The sequence below is a fragment of the Hippocampus bargibanti genome, linkage group LG18, assembly GCF_051943395.1.
Source record: "Hippocampus bargibanti isolate YZ-2025 linkage group LG18, ASM5194339v1, whole genome shotgun sequence".
NCBI lineage: Eukaryota > Metazoa > Chordata > Actinopteri > Syngnathiformes > Syngnathidae > Hippocampus > Hippocampus bargibanti.
In genome coordinates, this window is record NC_142751.1 from 14,877,630 (window position 1) to 14,898,783 (window position 21,154).

Sequence of the window (21,154 nt, forward strand, 5' to 3'; positions counted from 1 at the left end):
TTAATGTTTAAACCCTCACTGCTGCGTTCTTGACCAATCACGTGGCTTTAACCGAAGACTGGGGGCGGGGAATAGAGGACAAAAATGAGTCGGCTGCCATTTTTTTGTTTGGAGAATAGGCTCGTTCGCTAACGACACATCAGTCATTGTGGCAGCTCCGTGTGTATCCCGAAAAATAGTTCGTATGCCAAGGTAAAATGTTCATAAATTTAACGTTCGTAAACCGAGGTATCACTGTATTTAATGTTGGCCTTGAGTAAAAAAAATATTTTACAAGACACGTGGACATCAACGAAGATCGAGAAGGTTGCTGGGAAGGAAAAAAAGTGGAGAAAAAAACTGTAGTCCTTGTCCCATTTTTAATCATTGGGAAGAGACGAGGAGACCTTGAAACTGCGGCATGATGGAGAAGCGCTCGACGTGCGTGGCCATTTTGTGACAGCGACCGGATTGTTGACGTGTCTTTGTTTTTTTAGACAAAATGGCAGCCCGAAATACATCCGAGAAGTGCGTATTTGCAATCTAGTTGTATGGGGTGATTTCACCCCAAAACAAATATACCTTTCGTTACCATGGAATTAACAGAATAATAATAATAATAATAATAATAATAATAATCCATTTCATTTCTAAGCGGCTTTCAAAACTCTCAAGGTCACTTTACAGTCACAGGATAAGTTTTTCTGTGGGTGAGCAGCGGCAGCCACACGCGCCAGCGTTCACTCAACCCGGAAGTAACTCAAATAGATAGGAAGCTAGCTAGCTAATAGATAGCCAACAGATACCTAGCAAGATAGCCAATCAGTTTGATAGTGACTAGATATCTAGCTAGATAGCAAATAGCTAGCCAGATAGCTCATAGCTAGCAAATAATAATAATAATCATCATCATCATAATCCATTTCATCTCTAAGCGCCTTTCAAAACTCTCAAGGTCACGTTACAGTCACAGTTAAATTACACAATTATTTTGTATTTGTCAAGCAGCATATTTTTATCAAAAAGTGTCAAAAACCAGCTTTATTCATCAAAAATAAAAAAGGGAGATGGCAACTCACTGCCGTGTTACGGCTCTGGAGCAGCGGTTTGGTGTTGCGGAGCAGCAGACGGTGGTCAGGGTCCATCACGTACGGTTTTTCTTCCGTCGGGTCTTTTTTCTCCTCAGAGTCCGAGTCGTAGAAGGTTTTGTCGTCGTTTTCGACAAACACGGCACCCTGAATTCCAGAGTACGAGGAAGTAGGACTGCGTCAGGGTCGCGCCACATGATAATTTTACAAACATACATTTTTTGGGGGCACTTTTTAAAAAAGAAGTCACTCCTGGTATATACACAAATTCCCAGCATTTGACTAAAAATATCATCCTGCGTCTTTTGGGTATTTTAGATGCTATAAAACGTTTTTTTCTGATGTCAGTTAGGAAACAAAAAAAATGGTGTCGGTTGTCCTTTAACGGAGCCTATGAAAATAACATTGCGTTGCGTAGCCGGTCACCTCCTTCCAGGGGCTGATGAACTGCGTTCGGGCGTAACGGGTCAGCATGGAGATGATGACCACCTGGCCCCACTCTTCTACATCCACCAGCAGGTTGCACAGTTTGCGGTAGTTCTTATGAATCAGGTCGATGCGATCCGGGCAAACCTCCTCGAAGGCCATCACCACGCTGCCTGCCACAAGCTGGGCACGACCAAGAAAAAAATAAAGACAAAATAATGTAAAGGTAGACAATTAGACAAAAAAAAATCAACAAAGTGTGTCGAGCCACTCAAGGGAAATCGAAACAATCTGACATTATTACGCCTTCAATGAAAAAAAAAAAAACGTTAATTGCAACCAGCGTTGATGATTACAGGGCGAGCCAAGAAAAATGTTAGCGCTGAAAAGTTTATTTTGTTGAGTTTAACTCATTTTCACAAGCGTGACAAAAAAAAAAAATCCATCAATTACTCCTTTCCTACAAATCAAAGCAATTTATGTGCGAGTCCCGCGAGGAAGCACTTTCGTTTGTTTGGCTTCATTTGGAGGCGGAGCTTGTTTCTTAGTTTATTTTCTGCAGATGGTGCTTATCTGACTTTGTCTGCTAAGAATCATTTAGCATGTGCGGTGGACAATTAGCTATTGCACTCATAGAAGATGAAGTCCAAGAGAATACAATAGGTATAAATATGAATATTAATTCAATTTCCAATAATCTTGATTTTTTTTAAGATGTCAAATGGTGATGAATAAAGCTCAATGAAAGCTTAAGCAGGTGGGAGTGGGGTGCCCTCCTGTGGCCGGCGGGGACTCACCGTGCTTTTGTCTTTAAGGAGCTTCTCGATCACTTCGATCAGCTGATCCTTTTGCTCGGGATCCAGGCTGAAGAGGAAAATGTGCAAAAAAGGTATTTAAAAATTGGATGGATACCTTTATGTGTCTCCCAGTGGAGAAATTTACATTTCACAGCTGAGGAAAGGAAAGGAAAGAAAGAAGTAGAAAACAAAATGCAGGAGGTGCTGGAAAGGAAACCACTCTCGCGGCGCCATCTTGAGGTAAAAAAAAACAAACAAAAAAACTAAATAACAAATAACATGACAACACAAAGACACAGAGAGTCATTCATTCTTCACCTGTACCCTCTTTGTGACATGAAGCAGTTCTAGATACAGTACACCCTAATAAAATGATTGCATTCAAAAGTGTAAACATACAGTCGTCCGCAAGTTAAAATATTACAAGCTAATATTAGCATTAACAGTTACCTTTAAAATTCCAAACATTATAAATGGTTAAAATAATACACGCTAATATTAGCATTAACAGTTAACTTTATAATTTTAACAATTATAAATGGTTAAAATATTACAAGCTAATATTAGCATTAACAGTTACCTTTAAAATTCCAAACATGATAAATGGTTAAAATAATACACGCTAATATTAGCATTAACAGTTAACTTTATAATTCTAACCATTATAAATGGTTAAAATATTACAAGCTAATATTAGCATTAACAGTTAACTTTAAAATTCTAACAATTACAGTAAACAATTATGAATGGTTAACATATTACAAGCTAATATCGGTTGTTACCATAAGCTTATTTCCAGGTTGAGTCAACGCTGGCGCGTGTGGCTGCCACTGCTCACCCGCAGAAAAAAATAGCGGTACTTGTGTATCATTATTACCATCATTATTATCATCACTATCATTATTATAATTATTATTATGATTAAGTACCTGTAAAGCTTTTGGATGGCGTGGGCCGAAGTCTTCCTGACGTAAGGCGACAGGTCGGCCGCCGCCTCCTTGATGGCGAGCATCATGATAGGAACGATGATGGGGACGCGGATGCTGGACAAAACCCTCAAAGCGCTGGCCCGGATCAGTTGGTTTGGGTCCTGTTGCAAAAATGTGAGGGGTTTTTTTTTTCGACTCGAAACTGAAGCGAAAATTTCAAAATACAGTGATACCTCGGCTTATGAACGCTTTAGCGGTTTTGTATCATCATTGACAAAGCAAAATAAAACAACTTTATTATATAGTACAATTTATTTCTTTAATCACAATACAATGTCACGTTTATTATACATGAAATACAGTAGATTTTGGGTCATTTTAAGGCTTATTTTCAGTAGAAAATTATGTTTTATGGGCACTTGGGAACGGATTATTCTTATTTTAATGGTTTCCGATGGGAAGGAAATGTTTGGAAGACACACTTTTCGCCATACACACACTTTCTGGGAACCAATTAAGTTCGTAAGCTGAGGTATCACTGTCATTTTTTATCTTTCAACACCAAAATGCAACATCAAACCATAATCCTATAAACGCGCACTTTTCTACTTTCCTATTGGCTACACCGTTAGCGCCATCTTGTGTTACTTAAGGATGTTACAGGAAGTGTAAATGCCCAAAGTCGTGACCTTGAGGGCTCGCTGGAAGGTACTGATGGAAAGCAAGGCGAGATCCTGCTGCTCTTCTGCGTATCTCACCAAGTACACGTATACCAGCTTCTTCAGCTGCAAAATGACAAAAAATAATATATTATATATTTTTTTTTTTGCTCCATATCTCAAATTGAAAATTCATGCGCAGGAGGAAGAACCATTTTTGGGATGTGTGGTGGATTTGGCACATACCTCAATGTTCTTACTCGCCACGTTCTTCACCACGGCGGGAAACAACTCCGATGCGTTTTTTCCTTTGGCAATCAGCTGCGAAGTAGAAGAAAAAATATATATACAGTCATAGCTCGGCTTACGAACGCTTTAGCTAACGAACTTTACGCCTTACGACCGTTAAATTCGCGAGAATATATTCTTGGCATACAAACTAGTTTTCGGGAAACACACGGAGCGCCACAATGGCTGGCGGACTAGTTTTCGGCAGAAGAACACAAATCCACACGACTTTCTACAAGCCCTTTCTCTGAGTGCAGACGTGGTTTGCTATCAAGTGGACAATTTTGCTTTTTTTGGTACCGAAAAAGACCCCACCCCAGGCTAGTGTTAAGCCAAAGAGGACACAAAACAAAATGGCGGTCAAGCAGAAGAAGGAGATCATCAAAAAACACGATTTGTGTGACTTAGCGTCCCGGTATCAGTATGCTAAGTCGACCATTGCTACGTGTGACTAAGGATGTTTCTGTGTTGTCTAAGCAACGGTCTAAGGCAATAGAAGAAGTTGAAAAACTTCTGTTGATTTGGATTAATGAAAAGCGGCTAGCAGGGGACACAGTGAGTGAGGGTATTATCGGCGAGAAAGCACGGCAACTTCACTCAGATATCATCAAGAGGCAACTACATCAACAAACACCACTAAGGTAAATAAAACGATTTTATTATACAGTACCGTTTATTTATTTCATTATAATACCCTAGCACATTTATTATACATAAAATAAGGTTTATTTTGTGTAGTTTTAAGGCTTAGAAAATTAGAAAGTAGAAGATTATGTTGACCTGGTAACGGATTATTTTAATTTTAATGGTTTCCTATGGGAATTTAGTGTTTGGAAGACACACTTTTCACCTTGCGCACACTTTCTGGGAACCAATTAAGTTCGGAAGCTAAGGTATCACTGTCCAACTTCACTCGGATATCATCAAGAGGCAACTATATCAAGAACAATCACAAAGGTAAATAAAACGACTTTATTATACAGTACAATTTATTTCTTTAATTACAATGCAATAGCATGTTTATTATACGTAAAATAAGGTCTATTTTGTGTAGTTTTAAGGCTTGGAAAATTAGAAAGTAGAGAATTATGTTGACCTGGGAAAGGATTATTCTCATTTTAATGGTTTCCTATGGGAATGTCATGTTTGGAAGACACACTTTTCACCTTACAGACAATTTGTGGGAACCAATTAAGTTGCTTTCAAGTGAATAACATCTATCCGGAATCCACTTACCCCGACGACCCTCTTCATAGCCTCCAGTTTAAGCGAATCCTTGTTGCTCTCCAGCATTTCTTTTAGGTCTTCATTCCTGAAAGAGACAAAATATGAGGATATGCGATTAAAAAACGGCCCTTTGGCTTGTTCAAGAGATTTGGATCGTGTGTGAAAGGTTCACCGCGGTGATAATTGTGTCAACGGGGGCAACTTGGGGGTGGGGGGGGAACACACGAGTGGGATTAATGACTCACTTGCTGGTGCAGATCATTGTTGAGTTAATGCCAAAACTGCAGTAGCACGACACAGACATCTGTTGTGCTCAACATTCCCAAACACAATGTCCAAATGCGACAAATTTAGCAATTACATTTATTTGCAAAAATATTCCTTGTGTTTCATACAACTTAAAAAATACCCCCCCCCCCCCCCCCGCACCCAAAAAAAATATTGATTTGCATTCTCAAATGGCAGAACATATGCAGCTAAAAGCTAGCAAGCACTCATTTGACGACAATGAAGTTAAAAATCTTAGCGAAAGAAAATGAAAGGGCGTAAAAGAAGCTATTTTCATCAAACAGCAAAACCCTTCACTAAATCGCCATGGTGGGGTGAGGTTCAATTTGGATCATTCGTACAACAGATTCCTTAGGCAACGTAGGCTAGTTATGCTGATGAGGTGAGAGCAAATGGGGCAATCAGGGCAGTCGTAGACCCCATACTCAGGCAGGACAATGGAAGTATAGAATAGTGTAGCCGCAGGGAGTAGTCCTCTGCTCCGCACCCCCCAACCTGAAAGAAGGGACCAATCACAGCAGAGTTTGGCACCGCCACGTCTGGACAGTAGGGTTATACGTATATAGGGCCGAAACTACCAGCAAAAGATTTTAGTTCGCTGACGAAGCCTCTTGGATAAGAAACGAAACATCCGACACCTTCAAAGAAGTATAGATGACGGCTGAAGAAACCTTTATCGATTTTTCAGCTATCGGGGAAAAAAAGGCAAAATGGCAGTCTACCATCCAGAAAAAAAAAAAACGCAAATTAAACTCCAAATTGGACAAGTCAAGATCCTCAGACGTCATTTGTTCCATCATACCCGTCTCGTGGCGACTTGTTAGCCGAAAGCGTCAAGGTGAGTTCTTCCTGGTTCAGCCCGTTCTTCAAAGACAGCTGCAGATGCTCAGCCGACACCATGGCCGACCTGACGGCCACGGCGGCCTCCGAGCGGAACGTCAACAAGCGTGCGTCCATCGCGAGACGCTCCGTTGCTCTCTGGGGCGACCGGTCAACTGAAATTAAGGACCGGTCGACCAAATTAAGTGGTGAGACTGAGTCAGCTCGCTTAACAGCGTGGCATTCTTCAGCCGGAGACCACGCGTCTAACCCAGGCCCATCCTCCTTTAGTCGCCATGTTTAATTCCTCGGTTTAACGACTCTGGACATTTGGGAACTTTTTAAAGTCACCTCGCAGTGCGTTCGACGCGACGGATAAAATGAAGAATGTTAGGGAACAGCGTGGATCATGTGACTTCTTTGACTTTGCCTCCTGAATCAATGTCTTGTGGCCATAACAATCGACACCATTTTTTTTGTTTCCTAACTGACATCAGAAAAACGTATATCCAAAACACGCAGGCTGATATTTTTAATCAAATGCAAAACACCAATAAAAATGACTTCAAGTGTCCCAAAACTGCTACAAAATGAGCTGCGAATTGGGCAGATTCAGAAAGTCCCGCCCCCTTGATCGTGACGTCATTCTTGGTCACACACTGCCTTGCTCCAGAATCAAAACAATAGCTTCAGAGTTCGGATTTGGAGAAGATGCTTTCTTGTTACTCATACAGTTCTGAATATGATTCAAAACACCGTGTTTTCAGATGAATAAAAGTACCCAAAATGCATTGTGTGTCGCTTTCTCGGTCAGGGGGCGTTCCCCATGTGACGTCACGTCACGCATCATCATCAACTCGAAAACAAGACTTCCTGAATATTCAACCAGAGTCTTAAAAGGTCAAATATAGCTACATGACTTTGACTTTGACATGCGGTGGAATCTTTGTCAAATGTGCTCAGTAGAAGTCATTTGAAGTGATTTTACAAATTATGGACACAACTTGCCCGGAGGCGTCGGTTGTCCTTTAATATTCAATACATTTTCATTGTTTTTAAGGACCCACTGCAACCCTTAAGTTAAAAGTGTGTTAAAAAAATAAATACATCTCTTCCCAACTACAATTGAAGAAGACATGATTAAAAGAGATATGATTACGGGGAGGAGTGGATCGTAGCCCCCGCGAGAAACGTGGTGGGGTGGGGGGGAGATAAATCTGACATTTTAACCCAAATTTAGAGGCTAACTGACAGTCTGTCATAGGCCATCATTGTACCTAGCTACCACAGTTAGCCTCCGCCGAAGACACGTCAACGTGGCACACGTACCTTAGCATTACTCAAACTAGTCATGAAAGAATAATAATAATAAATGGGCTTACTTTTTAAAGTCAGCACTAAAGAGTCCGAAGGCTGCCCCGGTGGTGGCGGTGCTCTCCTGGCCAGCCTCCACCGCAGTCTCCGTTCCTCCACCTTGTTCGTTGTTGTACAACGCTGTCGTCGACATCTTCCAAACTTTGTTCGCCACAAAAAAAATGAATCAAAATAAGAATAATAAACTCCCTTTTGCCCCACTAAAGTGTCGTGTTTGTCGGGATGTTACCCGTCATGTAACTTTAATAAAACGTGGGCAAACTTCGGTTGAGATTTTCCTCAAACTTTTTTTAATAATCAGTACCGGAAGTATGCAGCTGGTGTCACATGACAGGTTTCAAGAGTGTCAAGCATAGAGTAGTGTAGAATAGAACAGGATGTCTATTGTGATATGACGTTAGAAGTGCGCTTTGAAATGTATTTCTATGATCATTGCGCTTGAGTCACTGAAAAACACTGCCGCGAGCAGAAGCATGTGACACATCTTCACTTTGTAACATGTTTTTGTTCTTAAATTGAACCGCTCGTAATTACAATTTTTATTGTCTTTTTTTCTTCAAACAGGAACATAAAATGGCCGTAAACTGTGCTGTTTCTTTTATTCTGTGTCCCTTTCAACTTTGAAATCTTACAATATTTAAATTTCCAAGAAATATAAAAGTTCCTAGCTCGTTGGATTAGATTTAATTTGACCACTATACCTCGAAATTTAAATCCATGTCAAAGGAATGACGATACTGTCCATGGATTAAAATGTGAAGTCCTCTCGATGAGTCATTGCGCATGCGCGAACACACCAACTCCACTCTCAACATGGCGCTCGCAAACGGCGTGTACAATCTGCTCTTTAGGAGAACGTCCACTTTTGCCATAACCATCATGGTTGGGGCTGTCTTTTTCGAGCGACTATTCGACCAAGGCGGGGATGCGATCTTTGAGCAAATGAATCGCGGGGTAAGACACATCATGGATGCGGAAATTCTGCTTCTAACCTGACCTTGCATAGGCAAAGGGCGAAGTGCTGCTCGGTGCGAGCTAAGCTAACTTCGCCGCTACTGCTTATTCGAACCTACCCAGATTCATCAAAATGTGTATAAATAATCTCTAAATTTATTTTATGTTTTATGTTAGAAATTATGGAAACACATCAAACACAACTATGAGACCAAGGAAGAATAAAAAAGGACGCCCGGTTCCACTGGCTGAAATTCAAGCTTGTCATCAGTCATCTTGCCCTGTTTGGACTCCATTCACTCACCTATTCAACCACCGAATCAAACAATGACAAAGATGGACTCAATGTACTTCAAACTCGTCCAAAATTCGACCAGACCCAGCGAAGATGATGCGGTGCACCCCCTGCACTTCAACCTCAAGATTCCTGTCATATATTCTACCTTTATTGTAACTCTCACGTATTGTAAATGATTAAATTAAATGTTGAGGTCTCTAAGCAGTGGTCTATTGTTGTTTGCTTCTAATAATTCCCACTTATGATAATAATAATAATCATAATAGTACATTTCATTTCTAAGCGCCTTTCAAAACTATTATTTCCATCGTTCCCACCATAGTGATTAAAAAAATAAAATACAGTATTATATAATGGTATTCTGCTTCCTAAAACCTATTACAATTTATGGAAATTTTGAGGCCACAATATATTTCATCGTACAGCTTTATTATTAATTCCATTAATGTTGAGAAGACCATGTTACGCTTTTTCTACTTGCCGCTGCTCACCCGCGAAGAAAAATCCCGCGACAGTAAAGTGTCCTTGAGTTTTGAAAGGCGCTTGAAAATTAAATGTATTATTACATTTCGAAACCATCGCCGTCCAATAGGTGGCAGTAATTACAGGCATTCACACAAAACCTGTTTTGAATTAACTGCTGCTCAAAGAAGAAGCTTGGTGTCTGACGTCATCTCTACGCGACGCGGAAACTCGCAAAATCTGCTGTAGCTTTCCGAAATGTCAACCAAAAGTACTCCTCACTAAAAGTGTCCGTTTTTTAAACTAATATCTTAAATATTTGGTCGTTACTTTTCTGATGAGTTTGCACTAAAGTCGAAGTGGGGAAAAAAAACAAACGACGAGAAATTGTTGGCACCCGAGAACGGAAGCGTGCCAGCATGAATGAAGAAGGTAAGTAAACAGCGGAGATAGTTCGAGTTTAGGGTTTCTGTATCTACTTATATTTTCTGTCCTGTCATGTTGAGTTAGTGCCTACGTTTTGTATTATTTGTGTGCGCACCGATTTGTAATATTTTTATAATAGTACACGTGGTGTTATATCGTGTTATTGGTGACGTTGTTTATTTTTGCTGTCATTCTATCATTTGCAATCGTAATGAGAGTAATTTTATGGGGTTTTACTTCTCATCCTAGAAATACCGCAGGTGGGCAGACATCACACTAGTTTCATGTTTGTGTTAACTGCTATTTATGGTGTTGCAGAGCTATTGGAATACTTCCGCGGCCAGCTAAAGCAGGATCCTGACGTGGCTTCGGCGGTAGCCGCCATCCGTACGCTGCTCGAATTTCTCAAGCGAGATGAAGGTTATGCAACTTCGCCTGTGTGTGTGTGTGTGTGTGTCTTATGCTACTGCTGTTATCACTGATGGTCTTGTGATATTCAGGTGAGACCCTCCTGGGTCTTAGGGAGAACCTGACGTGGGCCACCGACCGCCTGACCAGCGTGGACTCGTCGGTGGCTGTGTCGTCGGGCGGCGAGCTCTTTCTACGCTTCATTAGCCTTACGTGGCTTGAGCACCAGGTGGGACATCTACCATCTGGAAGATACACATTGTATAATTTGCTTTTAAAACAACCATTGCATTCTATGGAGACACAGTGATACCTCAGTTTACGAACCTCTTGGCTTATGAACTTTTCGGTTTACGAATGTTAAATTTGACAATTTTACCTTGGCATACAAACAATTTTCGGGATACACACGGAGCGCTACAATGACTATAAGACAATAGACTGCTAGGTTAAAATTCCCATCAATCAGGCTCCACAAATAACCCGCACAAGTACACTTGATGTAAAAAGCTATCAACCCAGCTAAACAGAACACAATTGATGAGGAACTAGGTAAAATGATCGCAGAGAAAGCACCTACAAGGGATCATTCCTCAAGATGGTGAAAGAAGGTTACGTTTCTCATCAAGTGTTTAATGCTGATGAAAGCGGCCACTCCATTCCATCAAGCCATCAACGACCATCACAAAGGTCAATAAAACCACTTTATTATACGGTACAGTTTATTTCTTTAATTACAATACAATAGCACATTTGTAATACATAAAATAAGGTCTATTTTGTGTAGTTTCAAGGCTTAGAAAATGAGAAAATTATGTTTTATGGGGACCTGGGAACAGATTATTCTCATTTTAATGCTTTCCTATGGGAAATTAATTTTTGAGATACACACTTTTCACCTTACACACTCTGTCAGGGAATACAATTAGGTTCGCAAGCCAAGGTATCACTGTAGATCGATCTAGAGTAGTTTGCTTTCACTCCGGTCCAAAAATGTTTCATATTGCCAATTAACTGTTCAGGGTTGACTCAAGAAAAAAAAAAAACACCTGTAAGTCTCTGGTCACCATAGCAACACGGAAGCATCTGATGTGATTATTTTCTTGTCTCCATGGCGATGGCTGACAGGACTTGTCCCGTTGCAAGAAAGTCATGGAGGAGCGAGGACAGCTGTTTGTGGACAAGATTTCCATGTCCAGGGGCAAAGTGGCCAAGCTGTGTCACACCTTTATCAAGGATGGAGCCGTAAGTCCGACACTTTAGATAGATAGGTACATGCTAAATAGAATACACCTGTGTGTAAATGTCGCTAGGGGGGGTGTGAATACTTTTGCAAGGCACTGTTACATCTACCTGGTGTGACTTACTTCCACCTGCGCTTTGTGCGACAGAAAATCCTGACGCACTCGTACTCGCGGGTGGTCCTCAAAGTGCTGGAGAAGGCGGCGGCGGAGAAGAAACGCTTCTCCGTCTTTGTCACTGAGTCGCAGCCCGACGGCGCCGGGTGAGTCACCAACGCCGTCATGGTCGTAGCTTGTGGTGATAATAATAATAATAATAATAGGTAGCTAGGTAGATAGCAAATAGCTAGTTAGCTAGCTAGCTAGTTAATAATAATAATAATAATAATAATCCATTTCATTTCTAAGCACCTTTCAAAACTCTCAAGGTCACTTTACAGTCACAGGATGAAGTTTTTCCTATGGGTGAGCAGCGGCAGCTACACGCGCCAGCGTTCAGTCAACCAGGAAGTAATTGAAATAGATAGAAAGCTAGCTAATAGCTAGCCAGCTAGATAGCAGCCAGATAGCTAATATATAGTCAGCTAGACAGATAGCAACTAGCTAGCTAGGTAGCTAGCCAGCTAGATAGTCAGATAGCTAGCTTGATAATAATAATAATAATAAAATAGACAGCTGCATAGCCTGCATAGATAGCTAAGTAGATAGCCAGCCAGCATATAGCTAATAGATAGCTAGCTAGATAGCCGGCCAGGGAGCTAGATAGCAAATAGATGGCACATAGCTAGCGAGAAATAAATCAAGAAATACTCACACTGAATGCGTTTCAGAAACAGCTAAAGCTGGAACAAAGCGCTAACATGGGGGTGAAAAAGGAAAATGCCATGGCCAGAGGTCTGGCCAGCGCTTGATCGGCACCCATTCATGAAAAAAAACACAACCCAAACAAATTTGGTCATATTTTCAAATTCCCGAATCATAATTTGTGAATGGCATCGAATGGGTTGAATTTTTTTGCGGCCAACTCACTTGTGAAGTCACTCAACTCACAACAACTCACTTGTCAACTTGTGTTCCTTTTTCTTCCCGTCGTCCATGTTGTCAAAAACCAAAAAGGCGACGGATGGCGGAAGATCTCAGAAAACTCAACGTTCCCGTCACCATCATCCTGGATGCTGCCGTGGGGTGAGGAAATTATTTGAGCTAAAAACGAATACATAGCATGACAAAGCTAAAATAGTTAGCATATGACGGGTATGTAGTTTGTTTTCTTATGGGGAAATGCGACATACCGTCATGTCATGCGTCAGGTACATCTTGGAGAAGGTCGATCAGGTCATCGTGGGCGCCGAAGGTGTGGTAGAGAGCGGCGGCATCATTAACAAGGTTCGCGACCTTTGCCCTTTGGCATCTTTTTCTTTCTTTGTCCGTCATTTTTAACTCCTCCCCCTCTGCAGATCGGCACCTACCAGATGGCGGCGTGCGCTAAAGCTCACAACAAAGCGTTCTACGTGGTGGCCGAGAGCTTCAAGTTTGTACGCCTCTACCCGCTCAACCAGCAGGACGTGCCCGACCTGTTCAAGGTGACATGAACCCCATATGAGCTCATTTTGCAGTACTGGGGAACTATGTTGAAGCCAGTTGAGGATCTTCGTTTAGACAAATTGTATTGGATTAGCCTATATTAGTCCTGCAGCGCCATCTCTGTGCAGTGGTACTTTGTTGAAGTGAGATGATGAACTTCCTTATGGCATCATCTTGTGGTAAGGAACTATGTTTCGGTGAGTAGATGATCTTCATTGACATAAATGTGTGTGTTTGTTTCAAGTACAAGGCTGACACATTGAAGAATGGATCCAACCTGTCGGAGGAGCACCCCCTGGTGGACTACACGCCCCCCTCGCTCATCACGCTGCTCTTCACCGATTTGGGCGTCCTCACGCCGTCGGCCGTTAGCGACGAGCTCATCAAGCTCTATTTATGAAACATTAATAAAAGAAAAAGAAGGAAAAAATTACAATCTCAAAGTGTCTTTAATAATTGATCCCACCGGTGATCTGTCGTTCAAATTCCCCGTGGCCAATTTGTCCCTTTTTCAGTTTCTTGAGCAGGCGAGTGTCCTTCATGAGCTCCTCGATGTCTTGGTCCTCATCATCGGAACACTGAGGAGACATTTTGGAGCAACGTTAGATCTCGCAACCAATCAAAACGATCAAAAATCATGGAATTTATTTGGGAATTGAAAAGCATGACATGGAGCGCCATTTTCGAATTTGTTTTTTCATGCTTGGGTGCCGACAAAGCGCTGGTCAGACCTCTGGTAATGTTTTTTTTTTCCTTCCACAAGGGGTCAGCATTCACCTTTTGTCCATGTCCGTTGTTGTTAAAGCACTATATAAACTAGCTATATTAGCTATTTATCTAGCTATCTATTAGCTAGCTCGCTAACTTTCTATCTATTTGAGTTATTCCGGGTTGAGTGAACGCTGGCGCATGTGGCTGCCGCTGCTCACCCAGAGAAAAAAACTTATCCTGTGACTAATAATAATAATCCATTTCATTTCTAAGCGCCTTTCAATACTCTCTAAGGTCACTTTACAGTCACAGAATAAGTTCTTCTGCGGGGGAGAAGCGGCAGCCACATGCGCCAGTGTTCACTCAACCCAGAAGTAACTCAAATAGATAGAAAGCGAGCTAACAGATAGCTAGCTAGGCCTTCACTCAACCTGGAAGTGACTCAGATAGAAAGCTAGCTAGCTAATAGATAGCTAAGTAACTCGAATAGAAAGATAGCTAGCTAATAGATAGCTAACAGATAGCTAGCTAGGCCTTCACTCAACCTGGAAGTGACTCAGATAGAAAGCTAGCTAGCTAATAGACAGCTAAGTAACTCGAATAGAAAGATAGTGAGCTAATAGATAGCTAACAGATAACTAGCTAGGCCTTTACTCAACCTGGAAGTAACTCAGATAGAAAGCTAGCTAGCTAATAGACAGCTAAGTAACTCGAATAGAAAGATAGCGAGCTAATAGATAGCTAACAGATAGCTAGCTAGGCCTTCACTCAACCTGGAAGTGACTCAGATAGAAAGCTAGCTAGCTAATAGACAGCTAAGTAACTCGAATAGAAAGATAGTGAGCTAATAGATAGCTAACAGATAGCTAGCTAGGCCTTCACTCAAGTCAGATGGAAGGCGAAAAATCCAGGAAGTTGTGTTACCCGTCGTTTCCTCTTGGCGGCGTTTTTCTTCCGTCTGTCCTTCTTGGCCTTCTGTTTGGACCACGCGTGGTTCACGACGGCTTTCTTGGTCCTGGTTTTGTCGTCATTGTCCTCCTGCTGCCGCTTCAACTTGAGCTCGGCCAACTTCTTCTGCCGTAGCTTCTCACGTTGTTTATCTTTGTAACGAATGGCGTCCGTGTCCAACGTCGCCGGTTGGAAGTCGGGGAAGCTTTTGCCGCGCAGTTCCGGCATCTTGGGAAGTCGGAGGAGCGCAAAGCCGCGGGCTACACAGGAAAAGTCCAAATCTACAGCCAGGAATAAAAATAAAAAAAATATATACGTGTAAAAATAACTTTGGAATGTCCATTGTTGAAGATTTGACCTTTGACCCTGAAGATGAGGCTGCACTCGTGTTTGCCGTAAGCTTGCACGTACGACACGAATGCCTTCATGCCCTTTTCAAAAATGGCGCGGTCCGCCTGCGACAACGCCTTCACTTTGGGCAGAACGTCCACCACGTCGCTCACGGGCGCCATTTTCTGCAGCGGACACTGCACGGGAGAAAAACATATTTGCAATTTGGAAATATAACAAAAAGTGCATTAAAATAGTCTTCCGATAGTTTCATCATCAAATCTGTGTAAAATAAACAATTTAACAGGTTGCGCACTTAAGCTAGCTAGCTAGCTACGTAGCTAGCTGGCTACCTTTTTTTGCTTTCTATCTAGCTATCTTTCTATCTAACTATCTATTAGCTAGCTAGCTATTAGCTAGCTAGCTAACCTTCTATCTATTTGAGTTATTCCGGTTTGAGTGAACGCTGGCGCATGTGGCTGCCGCTGCTCACCAACAGAAAAAAAATGTATCCTGTGACTGTAATAATAATAAATTTCATTTATAAGCGCCTTTCAAAACTCTCAAGGTCACATAATAAGTTTTTCTGTGGGTGAGCAGCGGCAGCCACACGCGCCAGGGTTCACTCAACCCGGAAGTAACTCAAATCAATAGAAAGCTAGCTAGCATAGATAATAATAATAATAATAATAATAATAATAATAATCATACATTTTATGACTGTTTCTTTTTGTTGACTTTATGCTAAAGGTAGCCAAAAAAATGATTTGGTGTTTTCTGGTCACCTTCTGGTTGATGGACAGGAAGTTGACGTAGGACTCCTCCATCGGCAGCAGGAAGACCAAGGCGTTACCATGGTTACCAATCCGGGCCGTGCGACCGCAACGGTGCACGAAAGCGCTTGGGAAGGAGACGCGCTCATTATGCTAACTCGCTAGCGGATGGAGAAAAAAAAAAAAGCCTTGACGTGGTACTCACTTGGCGCTGCTGGGGGGGTCGTATTGGAGCACCCAGTGGACATCGGGGATATCGATGCCGCGCGCCATGACGTCTGTGCACACCAGGATGCCGCTGCAATGGCGGAAGGGGAAGTGGGCGGGTTGGGCGGACGCGTGAATGAACGTTAGCTCACCTTTTAAGCGCCCGAAAGTCGGCAAAAATTTTGTTGCGCTTGTGTTTCATCTTGCCGTGGATGCGGAGGACCAGAACCTTCTTCACCAGAGTTTCCAAGGCATGGCCGAAATACTCCACGCAGGCGCACGTGCTGAGGAGGAGGAGGACAAAAGTGGTGAGCAGGTGTGAAGATTCCACGTAAAGACGACGAGATTGCGACACCTAAAGAAGACCAACTGCTTTTGATGTTTGTGTTGCCGTAGAAACGCCACCAGTTGGTTGAACTTGTCTTCTGCACGACAAACCTGACGCAGAGTAAAAACATGAGTTTCGTTCGCAAACGAGCCGGTTCTTAGAGACGGATCTCTGAAATGAACGAAGAGAGCCGGCTCCCAAGAAGGAGCCGGAAATGGGAGCCGATTTTATTCTTATTTTTATTCTCATGATGATGATGATTATTATTATTTTTTTTTCTTTTCATTTTCATTATAATAATAATTATTATTATAAATGTATTTTGATTATTATTATTATACTAATAATACTAATACTAATAATACTACTACTACTACTACTACTACTACTACTACTACTACTACTACTACTAATAATAATAATAATAATCATCATCTCCTTGTTCGGAGAATGTGCTTGTTCGCGAACGACACATCACTCATTGTGGCGCTCCGTGTGTTTGCCGAAAAATAGTTTGTATGCCAAGGTAAAATTGTCATAAATTTAACGTTCGTAAACCGAAAAGTTCGGGAGGCAAAGGGTTCGTAAACCGAGGTATCACTGTACCTGACGCAGGCGTGTGGATGATTGATTGATTGACTGATTTACCGTATAGTAGTTGCACAGCCTGGCAGGCGTCCTGAAGGTGGCGCTGTCGGCGGTGCCCTTTTCCTTGACGACGATCCGGACCGGATTCCGGAGTCCGGCTCGGACGAGTTTCTCCAGTTCCTGCGTCTGCGTGGCCGAGAACAAGCCCGTTCGCCGCTGCTTGGGCAGGAAACTCAAGATGGCGTTCAGACTACCGAGAAAACGCCCTTGTTAGTGTTTGTAGCAAATAATAATAATAATAATAATAATAATAATAATAATAATACATTTCATTTACAAGCGCCTTGTTGTTGATCATTTGAGTTATTCAACTATCTAGCTATCTATCTATGAGTTATCTATTAGCTAGCTAGCTAACTTTCTATCTATTTGAGTTACTTCCGGGTTGAGTGAACGTTGGCGTGTGTGGCTGCCGCTGCTCACCCACAGAAAAACATATCCGGTGACTTTAAAGTGACCTTGAGAGTTTTGAAAGGCGCTTATAAATGAAATGTATTATTATTATTATTATTATTATTTTTACATGTCAACTAGGTCCTGTACCTGTTCTCAAAGCCCATATCCAGAAGTCTGTCAGCCTCATCCAGAACCAGCACATCCAGACTCTTGACCGAGACGGCTAGATCCACACCGTCCCCCTTCCTGCGGAACATGTCCTCCAGGCGCCCTGGCGTAGCGACCACGATGTGAGCCCTGCAATGCGACAACCATTTCAAGCATTTTGATTGGGCGAGAGGGCAATTTGTATCTCCACTATACTTTTGGTCGCTCCACTCTACAAAATGGTCCTAAGTTGAAATCTTTACCCTTGTTCCTTGAACTTTTCAACATCCTCCATCGGGTTGTTACCGCCAATCATCAACATCTGCCTAGAAACATAAAAGAAAGGAAGGAAGTCAAGCCTTGTTAAGAAGACTTGCTTTGCTACTATGGGCCGTTTTATGGCTCTACTTACGTGAACTGCGGAAACTTCTGGAGGAATCGTCCGATTACTTCGTTGATTTGCACGGCCAGCTCACGCGTTGGCGTGACCACCAGTGCGCCCACCTACATAAACATGACGTGTGTTAATAGGCGACCAACAAACACACAACCTAAAATTTTCAGCTAATAAACTACACTTGCCCACATGTGACACAATTCGTGTACAGTGACACCTCAGCTTACGAACGCTTTAGCTAACGAACGTTTCGCCTTACGAACATTAAAATTTAATCTTGGGATATGAACGAGTTTTTGGGAAACACACGGAGCGTCAAAATGGCTGGCGGACTACTTTTCGGCGGAAAGAACACCAAACCACATGGCCCAACAGCGCCACCGGGAGTGGATACTTTAGCTTTTTTTGGGACCGAAAAAGACCCTACTACACGCTAGTGTTTAGCCGAAGAGGACACAAAACACAATTACAGTCGATGACAAGGAGATAATCGAAAAACTTGAACGAGGTGTGCGTTTGTGTGACTTAGCGTCCCAGTACCAGTACGCTAAGTCGACCATTGCTACGTGTGTCAAAGGGTGTTTCTGTGTTGTCTATGCAACGGTCTCAGACAATATAAGAGGTTGAAAAACTTCTGTTGATTTGGATTAATGAAAAGCAGTGAGCAGGGGACAGTGTGAGTGAGGGTTTTACCGTCGAGAAAGCACGGCAACTTCACACGGAGATAATCAAGACCATCACAACGGTCAATAAAACGACTTGTATTATACAGTAAAGTTTATTTCTTTAATTACAATACAATAGCACATTTATTAAACATAAACTAAATTATATTTTGTGTAGTTTTAAGGCTTATTTAGTAGAAAATTATATTTTATGAGGACCTGGGAACGGATTAATCTCATTTTAATGGTTTCCTATGGGATATTATTTTTTGGGATACATACTCTTCGCCTTACACACTCTGTGGGAACCAATTAAGTTCGTAAGCCAAGGTATCGCTGTATATTAATTTGTGCCCCCCCCCCCCACACACACACACTTTACCAAAAATGTGAGTTGGCGTTTCAGATATGGCCGGGAAAATGCACAGTTTTGCATTTTGCAACATTAAACACACATACTGTACCTGCATCTTCTTCAGTTTTTCTTCTCTCCTGAGCAGAACCTCCAGAAGGGGAATGACGAATGCCAGCGTCTTCCCACTACCAGTCACCTACGCAACACACAGTCAGAACGAGACAATATATATTAGATATGAATTAGTGATGGGAATTCCGGCTCTTTTCAAAGAGCCGATTCTTTTGGCTCGGCTCACTAAAAACATCCATCCGGCTCTTATGGCTCCCAAATGACTCCTCAGTTTGTTTGTTTTTTTTGTTGCTTAAATTAATGACCAAAAATCATATAAAACGTGAAAAATGAATTACTCACGTAAAAAATACACTATTTTAACTATTTTTATTTATATGGCTTGATTTTTAAATGTGCACAGTGAGCACCCACTAACTTTCACTTTCCCTGTGGTGACTCTGGTCTGATGATCAGCCGTCACTAATTTGCTTTTCATATTAATAATGCTATCATACCAACTAGTAAAAAATATAATAACTGAATAATAATAACAGCATAATGTGAAAACATTTGTCCACCTGTCTACCCTCACATAATTCTCCCCTCCTCTACCACGGATATCGACCAATCACGTGCAGCTTTAACTGAAGACTGGGGGCGGGGAATAGAGGACAAAAAAAAGTCGGCTCCAATTTCCAGCTCCTTGTTAGGAACCGGCTCTCTTCGTTCACTTCAGAGATCCGGCTCGTTTGCGAACGACACATCACTAATATGAATGGATTGGGAAAAAAACGACAGAGAGAAGAAGCATCGGCTCTTTGATTTTTTTTTTTTTTGCGTAAAATTAATCACTCACCGCCTCAGCAGCCACATCTTTGTTCTTCATAAAAAGTGGAATACAGGCAGCCTGGAGGGAACACAGAAAAAAATGGTGTATTGTAATATCAAACACTGGCAAAAGCAAACAAACGCGTGTACAGTACTGTACTATTTTGATTAAAGTAGCACGTGGGATTTCCGTCCATGGAACATACCTGGACGGGTGTCATATGCGTGAATTTGAGTTCGCGTAGCGTCTCTAAAATGACGTCGTTTAACGTAACTGCCAAAGTGTCCCACGTTCCATCGGTTATGTTCTCCATTCTGGATAAAGTGCGAAGCGGCAGCTGGAAAAGATGTTAGCCAACGCTAAACGACGCCATGATATGCTAACATTTCCGGGTTGCGTCAATGATTATGTTCCGTGTGGAAAAAAAAAACTTTTTCCACACGGAAAGAATTTGAGGTCAACACAAAATGAAAAAAATGATAAGTAAAATGATAAATAATAAAATAGCAAATTGAACTAAACATTGAAAGCAATTTCAAACAGATAGGTTTTGAGGTGGGACTTGAAAATTCGGATGGAGTCAATATTATGGATGTTGGGAGTTTACAGAACTTTGATTAAAAATGACATCTCTTCCTTTCAATTGTAACATAAAACATTATTCTGAGAAAAAACTAAACGGAATTACAAACATATGTCGCTTCAGCTTGTTTACTTTGAAACCTAAGCTCCATTTAAAACTTTTTCTAACTTTTAGATCGTTTTTCAATAGTTTATTAGTATGTCATCGAGTTTTTTGGGAGCATTTTATGGATTTAAAAGAAATCAGTAACTTTCAGAAAGAGTTTTAGTATCTTTTTAGAGTATTTTATTTATTCAAAAAGTATCTTCGCTTTGTTGTTTACCACATGTATATGTACAATTGTGCTCATATGACATGAAATTATATATTTATACATATATTTGAATGTTCTGTAGCCACAATGGGACATAAACCAGTGTCTTCCTGTGCCAGTCCCAAGTCAAAACAACATGCGAATCAAACCTCTGAAAATGGAGGACACTAATTCGCCACACTATATTTACTTTGTACATTTTGTGTATTTTGGGACAAGTTTT

General features: G+C 41.5%; 4 protein-coding genes across 4 annotated transcripts in view; 2 read left to right on the forward strand and 2 right to left on the reverse strand.

Moving 5' to 3' along the window:
* Positions 1 to 8,194, reverse strand: part of ap3b1a (adaptor related protein complex 3 subunit beta 1a) — a 37,653-nt gene extending 29,459 nt beyond the window's left edge. Inside the window, 9 exon segments of the mRNA XM_089019692.1 lie at positions 1,059 to 1,214; positions 1,494 to 1,676; positions 2,291 to 2,357; positions 3,220 to 3,380; positions 3,909 to 4,004; positions 4,125 to 4,199; positions 5,403 to 5,478; positions 6,484 to 6,676; positions 7,883 to 8,194. Of these exon segments, the coding sequence (XP_088875818.1) occupies positions 1,059 to 1,214; positions 1,494 to 1,676; positions 2,291 to 2,357; positions 3,220 to 3,380; positions 3,909 to 4,004; positions 4,125 to 4,199; positions 5,403 to 5,478; positions 6,484 to 6,638 (969 nt within the window). The 5' untranslated portion in view covers positions 6,639 to 6,676; positions 7,883 to 8,194.
* A 465-nt stretch (positions 8,195 to 8,659) lies between these two features.
* uqcr10 (ubiquinol-cytochrome c reductase, complex III subunit X) lies at positions 8,660 to 9,327 on the forward strand. The gene is made up of 2 exons (XM_089019696.1): positions 8,660 to 8,828; positions 9,006 to 9,327. Exons 1-2 carry the CDS (start codon positions 8,688 to 8,690, stop codon positions 9,051 to 9,053), a joined length of 189 nt encoding a protein of 62 aa, XP_088875822.1. The 5' UTR covers positions 8,660 to 8,687; the 3' UTR covers positions 9,054 to 9,327.
* A 375-nt stretch (positions 9,328 to 9,702) lies between these two features.
* eif2b1 (eukaryotic translation initiation factor 2B subunit alpha) lies at positions 9,703 to 13,691 on the forward strand. Its single transcript, XM_089019694.1, has 9 exons — positions 9,703 to 10,020; positions 10,333 to 10,434; positions 10,515 to 10,651; positions 11,551 to 11,667; positions 11,814 to 11,926; positions 12,780 to 12,848; positions 12,974 to 13,049; positions 13,121 to 13,246; positions 13,492 to 13,691. The coding sequence occupies exons 1-9, from the start codon at positions 10,008 to 10,010 to the stop codon at positions 13,645 to 13,647; spliced, it is 909 nt and encodes a 302-aa protein (XP_088875820.1). The 5' UTR covers positions 9,703 to 10,007; the 3' UTR covers positions 13,648 to 13,691.
* ddx55 (DEAD-box helicase 55) lies at positions 13,682 to 20,420 on the reverse strand. The gene is made up of 14 exons (XM_089019693.1): positions 20,241 to 20,420; positions 20,063 to 20,113; positions 19,262 to 19,348; positions 18,148 to 18,239; positions 17,999 to 18,061; positions 17,736 to 17,885; positions 17,193 to 17,382; positions 16,572 to 16,654; positions 16,369 to 16,500; positions 16,215 to 16,307; positions 16,022 to 16,136; positions 15,265 to 15,433; positions 14,883 to 15,187; positions 13,682 to 13,825 (listed from the first exon to the last, which is right to left on the reverse strand). Exons 1-14 carry the CDS (start codon positions 20,346 to 20,348, stop codon positions 13,697 to 13,699), a joined length of 1,767 nt encoding a protein of 588 aa, XP_088875819.1. The 5' UTR covers positions 20,349 to 20,420; the 3' UTR covers positions 13,682 to 13,696.
* Positions 20,421 to 21,154: the final 734 nt, after the last annotated feature.